Source organism: Gossypium arboreum, chromosome 10 (genome assembly GCF_025698485.1).
Source record: "Gossypium arboreum isolate Shixiya-1 chromosome 10, ASM2569848v2, whole genome shotgun sequence".
NCBI lineage: Eukaryota > Viridiplantae > Streptophyta > Magnoliopsida > Malvales > Malvaceae > Gossypium > Gossypium arboreum.
In genome coordinates, this window is record NC_069079.1 from 131,599,284 (window position 1) to 131,619,590 (window position 20,307).

The window sequence follows — 20,307 nt, forward strand, 5'->3', positions numbered from 1 at the left end:
TACAAGTTATACATATTATATTATAAGCACAAACATGTATGAGTGTTTGGGATGATTATGACAAAAAATTTTAAAATTGTATTAACGATTTTAAAAATTATATTATAAAAATAATTCATGTGTATTTTAAAGTTATAACAAAAATTATACTATATAAATTTTAAAAATTCTAAAGTTATGGTCAAAAAGTATATTATGAAAAGTAATTCAGGTGTTATAAAAGTGTTATAATATACTTATTTATAAAAGTTAAGGTAAAAAGTATGGACATAATTTATTTACGTGTTCATACTACATCTTATAAAATATATATACTTATTTATAAAAATATATATTTTTAAAGTTATGGTAAAAAAATTATATTATTTATAAAGTATGGACACTTTATAAAACTTTTAAATAAATTTTATATTTTTTACCTAATTTACATATTAAAAAAAAAGTAATAACTTAGCATAAGTTTTTCTCCAAATTAAATTTATAAAAGTTTATACAATTAAAACTATTGAGAGAATAAGGTTAGCTAGACATAAGCACTAAAGACAACTCATTAACGCTTTAATTTAAAACATTCAAAGCTTTAAAATGTATTGTTTTAAAAAGATTTATCATATTAACAATATTACCTCGATATAGCATAAAACACAATGTTAGATCATATTAGCATATTGTATACTTCAAAACTTCATTTGTAGGTAGAATCCGAATAATTCATATTTTGAAAAATATATGGAAGAAGAAGATTTTGATAACCTTAACGATACAAATTTAGATCGATGATGATGAACTCTATTAAAGACCAACAAATGATTATAATGATTTTATGTTAAATATTAAAGAGAGAATAACTCAACAAATATGTAATGCTAGAGCAATTGGTTAAAATTGAATATGATTATTTTTCTTAATATTTTTTTAATAATGTTGACTACTTGCTTGATTTTAATTTTTGTTGCTCGTTTAGAAATTTTTACCTTCTTGATAATTTTTATAGTAAATATATTTTTAAAAATATATAAAATATGTAATTGTATAATTATAATTTGTCCTAGCAAACATGATATAGAGAGTCTAGGAATTATAATTATTTGTAATTACAAGAGAATGTAATTAATACTTAAAATACACATATAATGGAATTTTAAGAAATTAAGTAATTCATAAAACATTAAAAATTACTTAAAACATGAAAGAATTTTAAGAATTTAAATAATTCGTAGTATAAAATAAAATATGAAAATGTTTTTAGAAAATTAAATAATTTGTCATACAAGAAAAATACTTAAAATATATAAGAAATTAAGTAATTTTTATTAAGTAATTTATAATAAAAATATTTAAAACATAAAATATGAAAGGATTCTAAGTAATTAAGAAATTTCTAAAAAAAAAATAAAGAATTACTTAAAACCTATAAGAATTACCTAGAAGACGAAAGAGATCTAAAACAATTAAGTAATTTTTAATACATAAAAAAATTACTTGAAATATGAAAGATTCTTAAATCTTAAGTAATTTAACTTGTAGCCTGTTAAAAGAGGTTATAACCTTACCATAACCTCACACCAAGGAGCTCATGGCAGAAATTCCGGTATTGGAGTTCTGAACAATCTTCCCGCGGAGACTGAAGAGCAGTACAAACGTCCAGACAGTCCATCTGGACCAAGACAGAATCGAAGCTTTCGACCTTCAACCAAGAGAAGGCTTCCCTAACCGAGGTAGCTTCCGCCACACAAGGACTAAACATAGCAGAACAACAACCCGAGACTGCTTTGACAAAATCACCATAATCATTACGAACCATCGCAGCAAAGCTAGAGACCCGAGCAGTGTGACCGATGGCGGCATCAACGTTACATTCAACCAAGCCAGCCAGCGGAGGAGACCAAACGGTAGCAGCTGAAAAAGGAGCCAAAGACAACCCCTTGAGCCGGCCATAGGCGCTCCTCGAGGCTGCCCAATCCTGCATGAAACTGGCAGCAAAAGAAACAACCTGCTGCGAAGGCACAAAAGAAGCTTTCCAGACAGCAGAGTTACGAAAATACCAAAGGCTCCAAAGCGTGACGGCCACCTTCTCCAGTCGGTCAACATCCGAACCCAGCAGCAAAATACAAAGCCAGTCAAACAGGGAGGCTCGGGGCATCAATATTCACCAAAGACCAGACCAAAGCAGCAAGCGGACACCCAAGAAACACATGATCGATCTCTTCATTTCCCCCGCAGCGAACACAGTCGACAAGGACCGCAGAACCCTTTTCTGCTAACCGACACAAAACCGGCAAAAAATTCCGCAGACAACGCCATATGAAGTCTTTAACCTTAGGCGGTAGGGACGAGTTCCACAACCTCAGCCATGGTCCCTCCACCTGCTGCGAACTGCAAGTTTATAGTCATACTTCACCGTATAAGTACCTCGACGATCAAATTGTCATATTCATCGATCGGGCACAGAAAAGGAACTTACGGTAATCGTAGTACACGGGAGGCATCAGAAGGGGTTAACAAACCATCAATAAGCGAAACATCCCACCCCTTACCATCGGCTCTAATATATTTTATCTTTTTATATTATTAAAAATATTTATATATTTTTACAAATTTAAATGATAATTTTACTGATTTTCAGATTTTAATATTATTTTATCTTCTATATCGATTTTACTATTCATATTCAAGATTTGTGGCAGCATCTTCCAACTATCTTATCTTTGATGTTGAACTTATATTCTATATTTTATAGTATAATCTAATTACATCCCATACTAGTTGATTTTTTTAAGGCTTAATGCATACTTTAGCCTTTGAAGTATATCACTTTTTTTAATGTTCTCAATTTAGTTCCTAACATTGTCAGACATTTTAATTTCAATCCTTTGCACGTTAAAAGAAATTGGGATACTATCCAATCATATGTTGCCACATGTCATACAATAATATCCTTATGATGTCGTCATCTAAAAAACTTTAAAAATATTTAAAAATTATAAAAAATATTTAAAATTATTAAAAATTAGAAAATTATAAAATCATAAAACTACAATTTATATAAATATAAAAATTAAAACAAATTAAAAATCAATATTTTTAAAGTTTTATAAATCACATTTAATAGAGTTTGAACATGAAAGCGTTGTCTATCACTTACAATAATTTTTTTATAATTCAATTAATATATGATTAGTAGATCATTTTATGTGATGAATTTGAATAATTTTAATTATTTAAATTAAATATCCTTTTAAAAACAACGATCTCATATTCAAGCTCTATTAATTATGATTTATAAATTTCAAAAATATTAAAATTTCTAATATTTATTAAAATTTTAGTAATTTTTATATTGTTTTTCAGTTTTATAATTTCATTTTTTCTATTTTAATTATTTTTGTAATTATTAAATAATTTTTGTAATTTTATATATTTTTCATTTTTAATATTTTAAAAGTTTTTCGGATGATACATCACAATGATGTCAGCGCATGATACATGGAAGCTTGACTAAATATCCAACAGTTAGTTTTTAACCAATTAAACTGGTTTTGGAGATTGAACTTGAAGTGGACCAAAAAATTTTCAAGGATGAAGGTGAGAAAAGTGTAACATTTTAGGGATTAAAGCGTGCATTACATTTTTTTTAAAAAAATTATCCTCTAAACAGTGATAAATATAGTTTGATAGAATGCACGCTGTTTTGTGTTGAAAATTTCGCTTTTGTGAAATTGTTTCTGCTGAAACAAAGTCTTCCATGGAGAATGATGAAAGTTTTGGTCCAACTATCTAAACCTTTTCTTGTATTATTATATTCTGAAAAAGCATAACGAATAGTAACCGACCACTTCTAATTTAATATAAACTAATCAAGTTTAGCTCTCAATATCTCATTTATCAGCAGCCTGGCCTATTAAATTGACTATTATTATTATTATTATTATTATTATTTTATTTTTCCTTTGCTGATGGAAAAACAAGAGAGCAAAATTTAAGTTGGTGATTGGCGAGCTGGCATGTTTCATGTGCTCTAATAATGATGATTAGTGCTGTCAATTTAATACCAATTGGCAAAATCACAAAGGAAAACTAACTAATTACTCCATTTTTTGTGTATCTCCTTTGACTAGGAATGTCTGAATTCCACTAGCATTGGTGGAATTGGCTGCCCAGTTTTGAAGTCAGTTTACAATCCATAAATCCAATGGAAGAAGAATTATGTTGGTTTATATTAAGAGTTTAATTATATTTTATTTTATTTAAAAATAAGTAAATTATTTTATATATATTAAATAAAATAATAATTTAATTAAAAATATAATTTAACTCTTATCACAAAAATTTCTTCCCATACGTTTTATTACATATATATGTCAACACTTACACGAAACAGACAAGAACTAATCTATTTGATAATTTTAGTACAAAAAATACAATTTAACTCTTCTCACAAAAATTTCTTCCGTGCATTTCCTTACATAACAGACAAGAAACGGCCCCAAAATATGCTCATGGTGGACCCTTTCTTTTTCACCTACTTTCATCACCAAGGCCAAGCTTACATTTTTGTCAATATAGCCGTTACAAGGAACCCTCTCTTCCATTTATTCACATTCTCTCTCTATCAAGAAATCCGTGCCTTTCTTTAGACACCGCTCCTCTCTTTCTATATCCATACCTTCGCTCTGTCTCTCACACTCGTACAGGCACAGAGGAGCATAGAGTTCAAGAAATGGTCCTTATTACAATGGCTCCTTCAATGCATGAATTTTCAGCTCCCTTACTGTCATCTGCCACAAGCAGTAGAAGCTGCAGCATTAGCAGCACAAGCAGTGAAGCTGATGATAATAGCCCACCCACATCTCATCGTTTTGAGCTTCGAGATGTGGCCACCACATATGAATTTTCATGTAAATCATTGGCAGTGCTGTCCGGGCATATTGGTTCAGTTTCTTGCTTGGCTTTATGTGGGGAATTCATCTTAAGTGCATCACAAGGCAAGGACATTATAGTGTGGCAACAACCTGATTTGAGGCAGTTCACAAAGTTCGGCCAAGGTGATGGCTCGGTGAAAGCGCTTGTGGCTGTTGGCAATAAGGTTTTCACTGCACATCAAGATAGTAAAATCAGGGTATGGAAGGTGTCAACAAGCTCGGAGAACGTCTTTAAGCTGATCAACACACTTCCTACTACTAAAGACTATTTGGGAAAGTTCATGAAGCAAAGCAATTATGTCCAAACTCGTCGGCATCACAAGCGATTATGGATTGAACACGCAGACAGTATTTCTTGTTTAGCAGTGTATAATGGGTTAGTTTATTCAGGTTCATGGGATAAAACACTTAAAGTATGGAGGATATCTGATTTGAAATGTTTAGAATCCATTAAAGCACATGATGATGCTATCAATAACTTAGTAGCTTGTAAAGGAATTGTGTATTCAGCATCTGCAGATGGGAAAATAAAAGCTTGGGGAAAACATGGGAACACCTCTCATTCATTGCAAGGGATTTTAGAGGGTCATAAAGATGTTTCATTGAATTCAGTCACTGTTTCAGAGGATGGAAAATGGGTCTATGGAGGTGGTTCAGATGGGTATATTATGGGGTGGGAAGGGAATGCCAATTTTATTAGTTGGAAATTAGTGAGTGAGACTAAAGCACACCATATGGCTGTTTTGTGTATGTGCCTGATCGGAGAGGTTTTGTGCAGTGGTTCAGCTGATAAAACCATAGGTATTTGGAAGCGAGAGGCTTATGGTAAACTTTGTAAAACTGGGGTCATTAATGGTCATCAAGGACCAATCAAATGTTTGCAGGCATCACCCTGTAATGTTGGCAATGGTTTCTTGCTCTATAGTGGAGGCCTTGACAAAACAGTAAGAGTCTGGTGGGTGCCCAAGAGGTTTGCTATATAAGTTAATCAATTTTTTTTTTTTTTTGTTTGTAATGAAGTACTGCTTCCTCTTTTAATCGTTTGCAGTGCTTCAATAGTTTATTTGTTGTTAATTAGTTTTGTTTGAACTTAAGAACATAGGAAAAATCTTTTATTGAGGCTTTAAGAAGATATGGTTCAGGGGTTCATGTGTTAATGTGCAGTTTCTTAGGGTATATTTGTCAGTGATCGATTTTTTGTCTTATTGTTTTCATACAGATTTTTTGAATTCTTGTGAATTGTAATTAGTCATTTGGGAAAAGAAAAAATAAAGAATGTAATAGTTTACTTTATTTGTTCAATGATTGAGAATAATAGCAGCTTTGTTTTGTTTAATGAAGAATTAACATTTGTTGTCTGAATCATGTGTTTGCTAATTAAGGGCAAAGAAATCAGGTATTAAGCAATAATTCGCGGTCATTACATGATTGATGATTGTGTTAGGCAGAAATTAGTTAATTGAATCAGGGACAAACTTAATCTTAATCAAGTGATGATTTTAGTTGTGAAGTTGCTACCATTGCATTTCTTACAAACATCTTAATATGCCATTTACAAAGCAATCTTTGCCTTATCATAGACATCAAGTGTTTTGGTGTTTTCCAACTTCTCTTCAGTGTAAGAATGCCCTTTACTTTGGACTAGAATGTAGAGGAATCATGCTAAGTGTGTCTTTAAACTTGTTTATTAATATCATAAAGGCTGTTTAGAATGTTGAAAAGCATGTATAATAATAAGAAGATAACACTGTTGTGTAAGTGTAAATAGTAAATTAACAACAAAATAACACTGTTGTGTAAGTGTAACCAGTAAATTAATAACAAAATAACACTTCTATTGGCAGAGCTTTGTCTCATGGACATAATTATGGACCAAAACAAAAATGTCTATATGGATCACAAAGTATATGTATGAACTTCCCAGACTCTTCTGAAAAATCAGGGGAAGGTTCACTATTATCTGGTATGCTCTATGCTGTGGCACCAATTGCACAAAAAGGAACCACCATCCCCTACTTATGAGACAATAAATGAAGTAAAAGATGTTCATGGCTTGATGGATGGAGAATCTTCAAACAAAAAAAAATTAGCCAGCAAAAACGGCTACTCGCGCACAAAGCTAACCCTCTTGTTAGATTTTGCGTTCCTCCAGTAATGATTTCCTTGATTATCATCCTGTTGAAACCTGGAGCTTTTGTAGACAGGTGTATACTGGTGAAAACCTTCCCTCTTCCGGGAACCAGAATGCCATGCTCCCCCGCTGCTGCTACTTCTGTAGTCCAACTTTCTCGATCCAACATCATGATTACCCCCTGCTTTCCGACCCCATGAATTTCCATCACAACCTGCATTGTGCTGAACACAGCTACGTTCCCATGAATTATTCCTATTCGGCAACTCCTTAGCATCTTGCCGGTTCCTTCCCCATGAAGTTCGTTTGAAGTCTCCCCATCCATCATCCATCTTCGAGTCAATGCCTTTATATCTATGACCCCAAGAATTGTTTCCAGTATTCCAATCCCTAGACCCATAATCTCCCCATGAGTTATGCTTTCCACTTTCATTTCCCTGAGTAATGCTACTTTCCCAAGGATTATTACCATTCCTTGCGTCATCAACTTTAAGAACCAAATGGCCCCAGCTTATAAAATCCTTTGCACTACCCTGAGTAACATTGTTACTTTCCCAAGGATTATCATCAACCTTAGAGGGGATCGTGTTACACTCTTCTGTTGGAGAAGATGAAAGGTTCCTTGTTATCTTGTTTTCATGCTCTACCACGCTATCTTCTTCTACCTCAGTGGGAGGAGCAAAATATTCTCGTTCTAATTCCCTTATTAATTCAGGGTCAATATAAGGATTCCAATTTATTTCTTCGATATAAGCATTCGGATCAGGAGCAGAAATGTCACATGAGAAGCCATTGATTTTTGCCCAATACTGGCTTTTTGCATTACGAAATGCTTCTTCTCCAGCTGAATCATCCCAGTTGAGCACATTATTGTCGTGGCTAGTGAAGTTCTTGGCATCCACTATCTTCCGCCACGACACTTTACCAACTAGAGTGCAGAATTTCTTTTCCCACAAAGGCACACCATCATTAGAAAACTCTATGAGGAAAAAAACATAATCAGCATAGAATTGCACACCACCATCTTATATATATAATTTGTTAAAACATGAATAAACAAGTGTTAGTTCTTAGACAATGTGGATAGTTAAATCAAACTAGCAACCAGTAAGATATTAGGAATAACATTTAAGTCGTTTATCATATAAGTAGGTTCACCAAGAATAAACATACAGAAATAATTGATGGTTATATTCAACAATATTCCAAGAATACACCAACTTGTGAAAGAAAGGAAACTTTTTTTTTTCATCTACAAATTAACAGTCATCAAAATTTGTTCACTCTTTAAAAGCATGTGCCTCTGATTCTGTGCTGTGTGAAGTGAATATGAGATTTGAATCAACACAATCGTAACATTATTTTGTAACTCAAATGAATGCAAGATAAAGAGAATTGTGTACAAGAAATTAGATTGATTGGAAATGATAGCGGCAGTACCAGAAAAAGAAGATTCAGGGACATGGTAGGAACGGGGATATTTAGGAGCTATATCTTGGCTGTAAAATCGTCGGGGTCGTCGATTTCTCCAATTGCCCATCTCTCCTCCAAACCCTAAACCCAAAAAATTGTTTTTATGGTTTCAATTAAGGGGGAAAGATTAGAAGAGAAGCTTTTAGGGGATAAATAAACAAAAAAGGAATGTTTTTGGAGAAACTAAAAAGTGAAAGTGAAAAATGAGAAGTATAGAGATTGTGTTTCTGGAATTTGAGTTTTGAGTTTGAGAGTTATCTGTAAGTAAGACGGAGATTTATGGTTCCAGAGCGCGCGACGGGCCGGAGGAATGGAACGGTTTATTATTATTAGTTATTTTACGATATTTATTTATTTCTTTCTTTCCTTACAAATTACAACACCAAGTACTACCACGATAGGCTATAGCTATGCTTTCTTTCTGAGCGGCTGTTTATTTTTATACTTGCATTCTTATAATTTTATGTAATAAACTTATATAATAACAAAGTGTGGATTAAACCTTAGTTTAATTGACATTTGTTGTAATATATAGTATAACCGAAATTTTAATGGGGTTAAATGGCAATCCCAACTTATGGTGCCTTTAAACTCAATACTAATGGATGATGGCTTGGTTATTCCAACATCAAAGATGTTGAGTCTAGCATTAAAAATCAAGATGGAATTTGGGTTAGAACTAGAAAGTCCCATAGACATATACCGATTCATTACTAGTAATTGTGGGATATTTAGAGATTGACTCTCCTTAGCACATCAAATGAATATTTCTCACTTGAAGATTGAGGTCAATGTTGAGATTATGATGGAAATCATTAATAATACTTTGTCTAACATGTTTCTCTCCACTTTTGTTAATGAAATTGCAAGTCGCTTGTGTTTAGATTTATTTGCGCCTTATGTCTCACTCATATGTATATATATAGGGAAGGAAATTAGTGTGCTGATAGGATAGCTGATTTAGTGAGCCATTTTCAAGAGCTTAATTCTAGTGTTACAAGACACAAATTAAAGTCCATTACCATTATGCACAAAACATCTTATAAAGTAACTTATTAAATGAGACTCATTTGATTCTTATGAATTAGGTTGATTCATGAAATCCATGAAAAATCTTAGTAGTCCAATGAAACACTCCAAAAAAAACTAAGATTAGCAAGGTAATTAATAAATTTTCCTTTTAGATAAAGAAAAAAGGAAGTTGAGTGTCCCGACTGTAGGTAAATATATATTATAGTCCAATTTAGAGATTGAATATTGAATGATAGTAAGAACTGTATACAGCAAAAAAGAAAAGAAAAGAAATGCTTATTTACACATTTCAGATTGGACTACAAAGAAATGATAGATCAGTAGCTTTGTGAGCTAAAGTAGTGGTTCCATAAAAGATTTCATGTTGTTCACATCTTCCTTTGATTCTGCATACTTTTGTGGTTTAAAAAGCTTCCACATCCCAACCGGATGCCGCCCTTGAATGGCAGCACCTTCAGCAAACCTCCCAAACATCTTCTCGCATTCCGGATATGGTTTGACATACAAATTATAGAATCTAAGCCTACTTGGCTTTATCAAACTCTTCAATCCCACATCAAATTCTAGTGCTCCTTGCGATCTCAAATACTCCAAAACATTGTATCGAGGAAGGATCTGTTTGTCGAAATTGGCACCCAAATATTCCGGAACTTCAACTAAGCAACCAACTTTATAATTCATCGTTTTCACCAAGAAGTCTATTTTCTTCTCAATCTCTTCTACTTCATATAAAATCAATCTCGGTTCTTTCCATAGGATCTTAAATGCTTCTCTATGAATTAACCCCTGTTTGCACAAGCAATCAACTCTAAGCTTTACTTCAAACCCAGCTCTAAATTCACCTTCGCTAAAAATCTTGTCTTTAATGGGAGCTCGGCATTTCAAAGTTTTTAACAATCCCAAACACCTTGACATTTCCCCTAATTCCATGCTCAAAACTCTTGGATCTTTTATGATTTCATCCCTAATCATATTTTCACTAAAACTCAGTTCCAAAAACTCACCAAGCAATGGCTTCAACCTATTGTCGACGTCAAATCCTAAAACCTCAGGAAACAAATGAAAAACCCTTTCAATCCCATATCTTGAAATCCCAATTCCTTCCAAAAACCCAATCTTTTCACAAAGATCATCTTCCTTCATCATGATTATCCGAGGAAACCTTTCTAAAACCCTAGTCAAAACCCCATCATTAAATCCTAAATCTTTCAAAACACCAACACGGTTCAAAAACAAATCCGGGTCGATCCGAAATCGCCTAGAAAGTGCCAAAACATTGCAGATCCCTACTGGGGAAATACCCAAGTTCCCAAATTTGGAAATCCCAATTTGCCATTTCTTCAAAAAGTTCGAATCCAAGACTGCCGGACAGTCAAATAACAAAGAAATAAACGAAGGCTGAGGAATTTTAAAAGATAAAAGAATGTTCAGAGAGTTCTGGATGTCATGGACATTAGAACGATTAAGTAAAAACTGGTTTTTTGCAAGAAAAGAATGGAGTTGAGTTGGTGGAAAACCGTACCTTTGAAGGAGATTGGCAAGAGAAATTTGATTCCTGAATTGGGAAGTTTTGGGGGAAACTGTGGAAAAGAATTGGGTTGATGACAACCGGTAGAAAAGACTAGCTTTAGTTAAGGAACTGATAACCATGGCTTTTCCTACCCGAAAAATTCAGTTCTTTTCAAATTAAAAGCAAATAACACATTAAAAGCACAACCCGAAGCACGAAATCTTTAATATAATGATACTAGTAAAGATGGTAAATTTAAGCTAAGATCAAACTACTAACTAGTACTAATTTGGGGATAACATGAAAATCACTTATCGTACCGGGGATATTTAGGAGCAGTATCTTGGCGGTAAAATCATCGGGCCCGTCGATTTCTCCATATGCCAATCTATCCAAACCCTAACCCCCCTCCCCCCAAAAAAAAAACCCAATAAAAAAAAGCTTTTACGCTTCCAATTAAGAGGAAGGATTAGAAGTCCAGCTTTTAGGGGCTAAATAGAAAACCCCAACCTTCAAAATCTGCCAAAATTTCATTGGCATTCAAAGATTTATTTGCTTTAATTTATTATATATGTTTAGATTGGAGTTCTAAAATTTTCAAGTTCATCCTCTCTCTTTGATCCAGACCATTTTGTGTTACTTTAGCATGTTTAAGACATTTCGAGGGTTTAACAAATTTAAATTTAAATCGTTAAAATTGTGTTGGATTGAGTTTTAATTTTGATTGGATCAAATTTTTGAGTTCGAATTTGAATTTGTTTGATAAAATGATAAACAGAACATGCAAAAACATAAATATAATATTTATACATTCATTCATTCATCCATTCTTTCCTTGATGCATGTGCATACATATTTATTGAATATTAAATGGAATTAGCAATAGTATAATAGTAACTAAGATACAGAGAGACAAAAATTGGCACATATGATCAAGAATTAGAAAGAAACTTTACTACCTACCTACACATTTTCAACTGTACAAAAAACAAGGGTTTGTGCTAGCATTGATTGATTTACTGAATTGATGCGATGAGATAGAACGAATCAAACAAGCCCAGTCCTTAAAATTTGTTTAGAAGATGCTAAAAGATTGTCAAGAACAGCGTTTGGTGACTCACTTTTGCCAATAATCATCTCTACTTCTTCAACTAATCCGATAATCGTTTTTTGTTGGAAACGACAGGCATTCTCCTTGAATAAGTTCAACCACACTGACTTTGACAATGCCTGTAACTCGCTCACGGGATGGATGGCGATACATGAAACAGCAGACCTGTAATCGTTTTTCTCCAGCTTCATGCAAAACCTTTCTTTTATCAAAGGCAGAGGAGGAATTCTTTTGTCCCTAGCCATCTCCTCCCAAGTTGTTTCCAATAGCTCCACCTGAATAATAGTAATAATATTAACAGCTCTCAATAATCATCTAGAATATAGTATGTTCATGGCAAAGATACCATAGAGGCCCGTATACTTGAGCCGGATTGTATTTTGCACTCTCTACTCAAAAAACAGGCAAACTGGTCCATATACATTAGATTAAACAGCAAATTGGTCATTTATGCTAAATTTTTTATCCATTTGTACTGTTAACAATTGGCATGGTTGACGGAATAACCAAACAGTAACATTTGACATGCCACATGTACCTCATAGTAACATGCATGAACTAATTTTTAACAGTAAAAAATGGATGAAATTTTTAACAGAAAGATCAAATTGCTCTTTGATCTAATGCATAGGGCCCATTTTTTTTTAGTAGAGGAGGTAAAATACAATCTGACTCCTAGTACAGAGGTCTCCATGGTACTTTTACTGCAAAGGCTCTTATAAAATACCTTTCCAGCTCGAGCAGCATCCAGTATCATGCGGAGATGACGTTTTGCGTTGAAATGAAATCCATCGCGCAACATCCTTCCATACACATGCTCGAACTCATCCCAGCTATTCCGTTGAACACATGCGTCTAACATGATATTGAATGTATAACTATCAGCTACCACTCCATTCAAATCATTACATTTGCTGCTCATTTCATTTGCATCTTTGGACATCTTCTGGAACAGTTCTTTAGCTTCATCAAATAATCCATGATCCAAATAAGCTTTCAGCATGATATTACAAGTGACAAGATTTGGAGAGCAATATTTCTGCATTTGGTTGAAGATGTATGCTCCATTTTCAATGTTTCCACTATCTAGACATGCTTGAATTAAACCAGTATAAGTTACCACCAGTGGTTTGTTAGCAACCTTGCATATTTTCTCAATCTGCAAAAGAAAAGCAAATGTTTTAGTTAACAGACCTCACCTTGACATTTTATTGCATATTCATTGAAGATAGGTTGAAGGCTTCTATTAAGCAGATATGGCAAAAAAGATCTAAATCTCCTTTTCAGCTCATATGAATTAGAACATATTTTAAATCATATTTGTTGCAAGCAGACCCTGACTGTTTTCAATGGTAAATTTCATAAAGCTCCTAAATAGTCATAAGTAACTTTTCAAGAATAAATGTGGACGGCCTGAGCTGAGCTTACTTCAAATACTAATTTGCATAAAAGGAATCAGTTAACAAAATATATTAAAAATTAAAAATATACCTGCATCAGTGCTTCCTGGCACCTTCCGGCACTACAAAGACAGCGAGCAAGGTCATAATAAAGAGCGGCAGAACCTACAATTCCTCGTTTTTCCATAACTTGAACAACTGATACAGCCTCATCTATCCTATCTTCCTTCCAAAGGGTATTTACAAGAACTGAAAACAAACCAAAGTCAGCTTCCACAACAGATATGATATGAACCTTTGGAATTAGACATGAATCAAGATACCTATTGGAACAAAGAGAAAGAAAGATTACATAAATACCTCTATATGTCAAAGCATTTGGTATAGAAGATTTATCCATTTTCCTGAAAAACTCATGGACCAAGTTGTATTTGCCACATTCAAACATCACCTGTGCAAAGCAAAACACTTTGTAGTATTTTATCCATATATAAAATCCATTTAACAGCATCATATTACAAATTTCAGCATCAGACATGATAGGCCAGACTTGCAATGATATGATACTAAAGAATGTAGTCAAGACATGTCATGTTAGAAACCCTTTCCTGCAACAAAACACTGCTATTCCATACACAATATCTATCCTCACTAGTAAGAGTTCTTAAGAAAAAGTTGTTTGATGACATTTGATGTTATTTTCAAGAAACCTCAAAACATTGAAGGTCCTTCACTTGCAACTTAAGAAAAGTACACACTCATCCAACATGATACCATGATTAGCATTACTTCATAAATAAAATGAAAATACAAAAACCGGAATCTGGCATGAAAGCAAGCTTTATAAACACACCTCCATTACAAGTCCATATGTAGTAGTGGAGGGCAGTAGATGCTGTTGCTTTAACTGCTGCAAAACCCAAAACGCCCCCTCCCAGTGTTTCCGCCTAGCACAGGCATTTAGGACCTGCAAACACAAGAAAAATATGAACATTCTTTATAAGCACCAATAATCCAGCATAAAAGATCAAACAAAAGATAATAATCAATTTTTAAAGATAATAGCGTTTAGGCATGCTAATATGCATTACTCACCGCATTGTAAACCACGATATCAGGCTCCAATCTTGGGTCCCACTTTCCAAGTGGCCCTGTCTTGAATTTCTTCTTGGGAGGAGATCGCATGCTATCAATAACATCAAAAAGTTCTGTCATATGCCCAGCTTGCCCAAGAGTGACAGCAATGGAATGATAAGCAACTATGTCCGGATATGAAGCCATTTGTTGCTGAATTGGGGAAGAAGAAAAGGACATCAACAAAACCTTTCCCCTTTAAATCAAACTAAAGTTCATTTCATGAGCCATAAAATTGAGAATTGAAGTGTCTTACCTGCATTGAACGAAATAAGTTAAGAGCTTCCACAGGTCTCCTTGCTTTCCCAAGTACATCAAGTGCGGTTGTGTAAATATGTCTGCACCATAAAGATATATCTAGTTAAGAAGCATATTCCCTATGGTTTTCTTTTCTTCAAACTATAAACCATGGGATTCAAAAAACTCAAGCAATGAATTTTTGGGGTAGGAACAACTTGTAAAAGTTAAAGGAGAAAGAATGAACAGGTAGCACTACCTTTCCAATAAATAAGAAGTTCCAAGTATTCTTAGGATATAGCATTCTCATGCATCATAATTTGCTTCCTCGTTACTCTTGAACTCTTAGTGATGCCAACGAAGTTAAAAACAAGAACATAGAACATTTCAAATTATTTCAATATTTCAGAACATAACTGCTAAGATCAGAAGTTTATGATTACACCTTATAAGGATTTGTCTTGATAGAGGTTACCTAGCGAACTTTATGCAAGTAGAAGATATGCATTAAAAAGAGTAAAATACTACTTAGTGCAGAGAAAGGAAAGGTTAAAATTTCCTCAAGTGGATATAGACATATACATGCCTCCTTTGAATCAAACACGCTCAATCATAACTTTATTGAGTCAAATCTTCTTACAGCATAACTGTTTCTAAGGACATAAGCTCATGTATAAGAGAAAAAACGGGGATTTGGTGAGGAAAAATACCTGAGCCTGTGAGATTTGAAGCGCTCACGCACTTCAAGCCATTCAATGACTTGAAGTACCCGTCTCCAATTCCCTAGTTTACCCAATACCTGGATCACCCTTAATATACAATAGTCTGAAAATTTTATTTTTGCACTACGCATCATCTTAGAAAACATCCACTCAGGCATATCAATGTCTGCACCATTCAACCTGTTAAAAATGAACTACTTAAAGAAGAATGAGAACATTATAAAACCTGACCAAAATACAAAATATTGGAACTCATAATTAACCAGAAAAAAAGAAATGGAAATAATCCATAACAAAATAAATTCACTTAGAAATATCCTAGGTACAATAAATGAACTTGACAATCAAGATTCGGCAATAAGCAATGAAGGTCATATGAGATGTCTTTAGCATGTTTTAACTTCAGATATCAACTTGGAAGATCCTTTCTTTCCTATCAAAACAAAAACTATATAAATCCATTTAAGCAAATATTGATAGATGCTCCCTCGTCTAAAGGCTTGTGGTTCCATTTAAAACATTTTAATCAATTCAAACAAACAGGTACTACGATAAACTATAAACGGTGGGTGGCAAATAGTTCATAAAAAGTTAGCAATGTTCAAAATTAGATAGATGAAAACAAAGGGTGTAGCTTTCACCTAGCAGTGGATGTAAAATGTTAATCATAATTTCATATCAATAACATCCAAATTCCAAAAGTAAGGAAGGAAATTTGCAGATAAGAAGAAAAAGGATTATAGAGTACATACGACTTTGCTAATGTTTGAATTCTCTCCTCCATTTCCATCTTTGAAACTCGTGGCTTATTAACAATGTCATTGGATTCTTCAAAGTTCTTGAAGGCAACTCTTTCAATCTTCAAATCATCATCTTCCCCTTCCTCAACAAACCACTTTCTGCTTCTAGTTCTTCTTATTCCTTCATTTTTCGACTTTACTTCATTGTACTTAAAGACTTTAGACATCTTTACTTCCTTAGAAAACCCTCCAAATTTTATCAAATTCACATTATCTTTATAACTCTCTGATTTTGAATCACATTTGCGTCTATTACATAGTAACAAAGTTGTAATTAGAAAACAAAACACAAATAACATTCTGAAGAGAATGAAAAGACTAGCAAAACAAATAGAATAAGTACTTACAACTTAGCTGATTCTTTTGTTCTTTCTTCTGTTTGCATTCGTGAAACTTGTGGATTACCTCTCAGCGCCTTCACATCATCATCTTCACTTTTTACAAGCAATGCCTTTTTGCTTCTAGCTCTAACAGCTCCTTCACTCTTCATTTTCACATCATCATGTTCAACAATTTTGGACATATTTTCATTCTCCTCAAAATTTCTACTTGACTTACCTCTATTTGATTTAAAAGATTGCTTCTTCTCCCTCACAGACTCCATAGTCTTCAAATACTCGTCGAAAGACGGCTTAAATTCGAACTCTTTCTCGAGAACCCCTCCGCCGGAATTAACCACTCTTAAAGCAAACTTCCGTTTTTTCTTGCTTGGATTCTTTGACCATAAAGCAACCCGGCTTGTTGGTCTCCAGCAACTGAAGAACCCACTTGTAGGAAACGGTTTCGGGCTAGAAAATGAAGTGTAAATTCCATTGCTTTCAAAACTAAAGATACCCATTCGGTTTTGAGCACTCACCATAACCATGAATTAAAAGCTCTCACTTTTAGCTAACTGCTGCTATCTGCTAAGTCCGAGAAGAGATAAAAATAAATAAAATGTATATCATGTTAGTATAAAATTAAAGAAATGTTGGGGAAGATGATGCAAAAGCTTGAACTCGAAGAAGATTAGAGATATTTGGGCTGAAGAAGACAGAAACAAGTCTTTTAGAGTCTGTGTTGAGTTATTTGGGCTAATGGCAAAAGCATTTGGATCTGACCTTCGATTGTAAATCAATGGAAAAAAAACCTTTTAAGTATCTCCTAGTTTTGATATTGAGCAAACTAGTCCATTTAAAAAAATTGGAACAATTTAATCCGTATCAATTTATGAAGTGAGCAACTAAGGGCAATTTTTCATGAATTATACATAATTTTCATCGGTATAATAATAAATTTAACCTTTAATATTTACACAGTCTGTCAATTTGGTCTTGATTTAACATTTTAACCCTTTACTCATTCTATCAATTTAATCTTAATTTAATAAATTTAACTCAACATCTATATATTCTATTAAATTAGGACTAAATTAATAGAATATTTAAATTTTAATGGATAAATTTATTATTTTCAATCAAAATCATATATAATTGACGGAAAAACATATTAATTATCTTTAGTTATTCACTTTCTAAATTAATAAGTATCAAATTGCTATAACTTTTTGATAGGGACAAAAAGGTGTGTTTCCCAATGATTTACAATCGAAGGTCAAATCCAATTGTTATTGGGCCAAAGGTTCAAAGTAGTCCATCAGCGGTTACTCGGCCTATCTCCTTTAGTTTCTGGTAAAGTTGGGCTCAATCTGAATTGCCCTGTTTGATGGGAGACAAAATTATATTGAAATCAATCTCTTTTTTTGGTCTACTTTTGAACGTAAAAATGAAAATTATGAATGCTTTTGTTTGCTTATCTCTCAAGCTATGAGGTAGATAGAAGATAAATGATTAAATGACCTTTTTCTTTTTTGGGTTTCTAATCATGGTACCTTAACATGTGCAATCAGACTATCTTTTTTGAATTTAATGCAATTTCCCTAAAATAAAAAAAAGTAAAAAACAAAAGGTAATAGGGCCGGTGGCAAACACCAATGTAGTTTTCAACTTTATTTGTTTTACAAAAAGAGAAAAGAGATATTTGCATGAGTGAGGTGAATGGTGATGGTCGGGTAAAATGCATAAATATTTTGGGTGAAGCATGTGTGTAGTAAAGCCTCACCTTACATCTGCTGCTTGCTGATTTTATGTTACAATTAATAATGCAAAAAACAATTTAGGTAATTAAACAGTGTAACGTGTGGTACTCTAGTATTTGATCTGATAATTAAAGATTATTCACTCATAAAATGTTTTTACTATGTGTGCGTATGTAATAACCCTCTAATTATATAGTACAAAAGATTAGTGTAGCATGTGGAACTTCATATTTAGCCTATAGTCAAATATTGTTCACTCATTAAATTTACTTAGATTAGAACTTCGAAAAAGCAAAGAATAAATTTTTTTTTTTATATAGCATATGAATATATTCCCATAATGTATAATAATGTAAAAGAAATAAAAGTGTAGTATGTGAATCAATACATTGAAATGCCTGGTGAATATAATAGGGACGGTCCTCATTCACTATGCATTTATATTATTAACATTTTATTATTAACATTTTCTAGACAGCTACTCACCATGTTATTATTGGTGACTAACTGATTAAGTGTGAGCTAGGAAAATAATTTAGAACAAACTATGGTTATAATTATAGGCAATTTTAACTTTGTAGTATTTCCCATATTGGGATTGCGGACAAATTTGGTTATAATTGACAAAACTCAGCTCATGCTTTACATTTTAAACACCTTACACATAAATACATCCCTTTTTTATCATATGGATTAATTGTAACTTAAGAAATAAAATGATGGTTTCTAGCAAGTAAGAATAAAGAGAGTGAGGGCCAAGGGGTTTGCTTTTCTAAAAACACAAAGAGAAATTATTCTTCTTCTTTTTTTGGTAATTCTTTTATTTATAATAATAAATTTGATTTTTTTAATTTAATCACTAAACTTAAATTTTGTTTAAGAGTGACGACGTAACATTATGAGAGCATTATCATCTAAAATTTAAATATATATAATATGAAAAATATTAATTATAAATGAATTTTAGCATTTTTAAATTTTATAAAAAATTATAAATAACAAGATAACATAATCTCAAAATGTTATTTCATCCCTTTATTAAAATTTAACTTTAGAGAACAACTAGAGACTTATTTAGATAAAAGATTTCAAAAATAAGATTAAAAATTATTAAGTTTAGAATTAAATGGGTTTATTTTTTTATTATAAAAGTTAGAATATGAGAATGAGAGTGAGAGAGAACATTGCTCATTGAAAACAATCAATAGCAAATTCTCTCTCTGCCATCCCCCACCTCCCTCAACCTCAATAATGGTTGTATGTATGTATATGTTGGCATGTGCGTATATACTAATATATATAGTATCTTAGTGTACCGGTTGTGTTTTAAAAAATGGTACACATTTTTCTAATAAAGAATGATAAGTTCACCATGATGCGATGAGGGCCAATGGAGAGGGAAAGGAGATGAGAAACTCAGCTTAACTCTATCCTTGTTAAGTGCAAGACACAAACTGATATTGTATTTTTTTAGATACTCACATGTTGCTATTTCACTTCTTTATATTTTTTTACAATAATAAAATCTTAATTCAAAAATATATGAGGTATAATAAGTTATATTGGATAAAAAATATATGAAGGTCTCTAGTTTGGCCTTTCTATAAGAAAAATGAGTAAATTAATTTATGTTCGTTAAATTAAAATAAAAATCAGTCTTTTTTATCAAAAATTTTATTCATTTGTACTGTTAAAAATTAATATAACTGACAAAATAACCATACAATGCCACGTGTACTTCACGCATATATGTAGGAA

At 32.7% G+C, this 20,307-nt stretch overlaps 5 protein-coding genes across 5 annotated transcripts; 1 reads left to right on the forward strand and 4 right to left on the reverse strand.

The window, feature by feature from the left end:
* Positions 1 to 1,549: 1,549 nt before the first annotated feature.
* On the reverse strand, positions 1,550 to 2,540 carry LOC108466294 (uncharacterized). Its single transcript, XM_017766627.1, has 3 exons — positions 2,508 to 2,540; positions 2,154 to 2,366; positions 1,550 to 2,071 (listed from the first exon to the last, which is right to left on the reverse strand). Exons 1-3 carry the CDS (start codon positions 2,538 to 2,540, stop codon positions 1,550 to 1,552), a joined length of 768 nt encoding a protein of 255 aa, XP_017622116.1.
* Positions 2,541 to 4,595: 2,055 nt separating this feature from the next.
* LOC108462684 (protein JINGUBANG-like) lies at positions 4,596 to 6,265 on the forward strand. The gene has a single exon (XM_017762606.2). The coding sequence runs from the start codon at positions 4,721 to 4,723 to the stop codon at positions 5,903 to 5,905; it is 1,185 nt and encodes a 394-aa protein (XP_017618095.1). The 5' UTR covers positions 4,596 to 4,720; the 3' UTR covers positions 5,906 to 6,265.
* A 407-nt stretch (positions 6,266 to 6,672) lies between these two features.
* LOC108462693 (uncharacterized) lies at positions 6,673 to 8,960 on the reverse strand. Its single transcript, XM_017762613.2, has 2 exons — positions 8,494 to 8,960; positions 6,673 to 8,032 (listed from the first exon to the last, which is right to left on the reverse strand). The coding sequence occupies exons 1-2, from the start codon at positions 8,591 to 8,593 to the stop codon at positions 7,026 to 7,028; spliced, it is 1,107 nt and encodes a 368-aa protein (XP_017618102.1). The 5' UTR covers positions 8,594 to 8,960; the 3' UTR covers positions 6,673 to 7,025.
* Positions 8,961 to 9,757: 797 nt separating this feature from the next.
* On the reverse strand, positions 9,758 to 11,759 carry LOC108467054 (transcription termination factor MTERF15, mitochondrial). Its single transcript, XM_017767517.2, has one exon. The coding sequence runs from the start codon at positions 11,206 to 11,208 to the stop codon at positions 9,892 to 9,894; it is 1,317 nt and encodes a 438-aa protein (XP_017623006.1). The 5' UTR covers positions 11,209 to 11,759; the 3' UTR covers positions 9,758 to 9,891.
* Positions 11,760 to 11,895: 136 nt separating this feature from the next.
* On the reverse strand, positions 11,896 to 17,563 carry LOC108467053 (pentatricopeptide repeat-containing protein At1g30610, chloroplastic). The gene is made up of 10 exons (XM_017767516.2): positions 16,820 to 17,563; positions 16,425 to 16,721; positions 15,661 to 15,852; positions 14,970 to 15,051; positions 14,675 to 14,866; positions 14,433 to 14,546; positions 13,940 to 14,030; positions 13,671 to 13,828; positions 12,907 to 13,338; positions 11,896 to 12,454 (listed from the first exon to the last, which is right to left on the reverse strand). The coding sequence occupies exons 1-10, from the start codon at positions 17,335 to 17,337 to the stop codon at positions 12,116 to 12,118; spliced, it is 2,415 nt and encodes an 804-aa protein (XP_017623005.1). The 5' UTR covers positions 17,338 to 17,563; the 3' UTR covers positions 11,896 to 12,115.
* Positions 17,564 to 20,307: the final 2,744 nt, after the last annotated feature.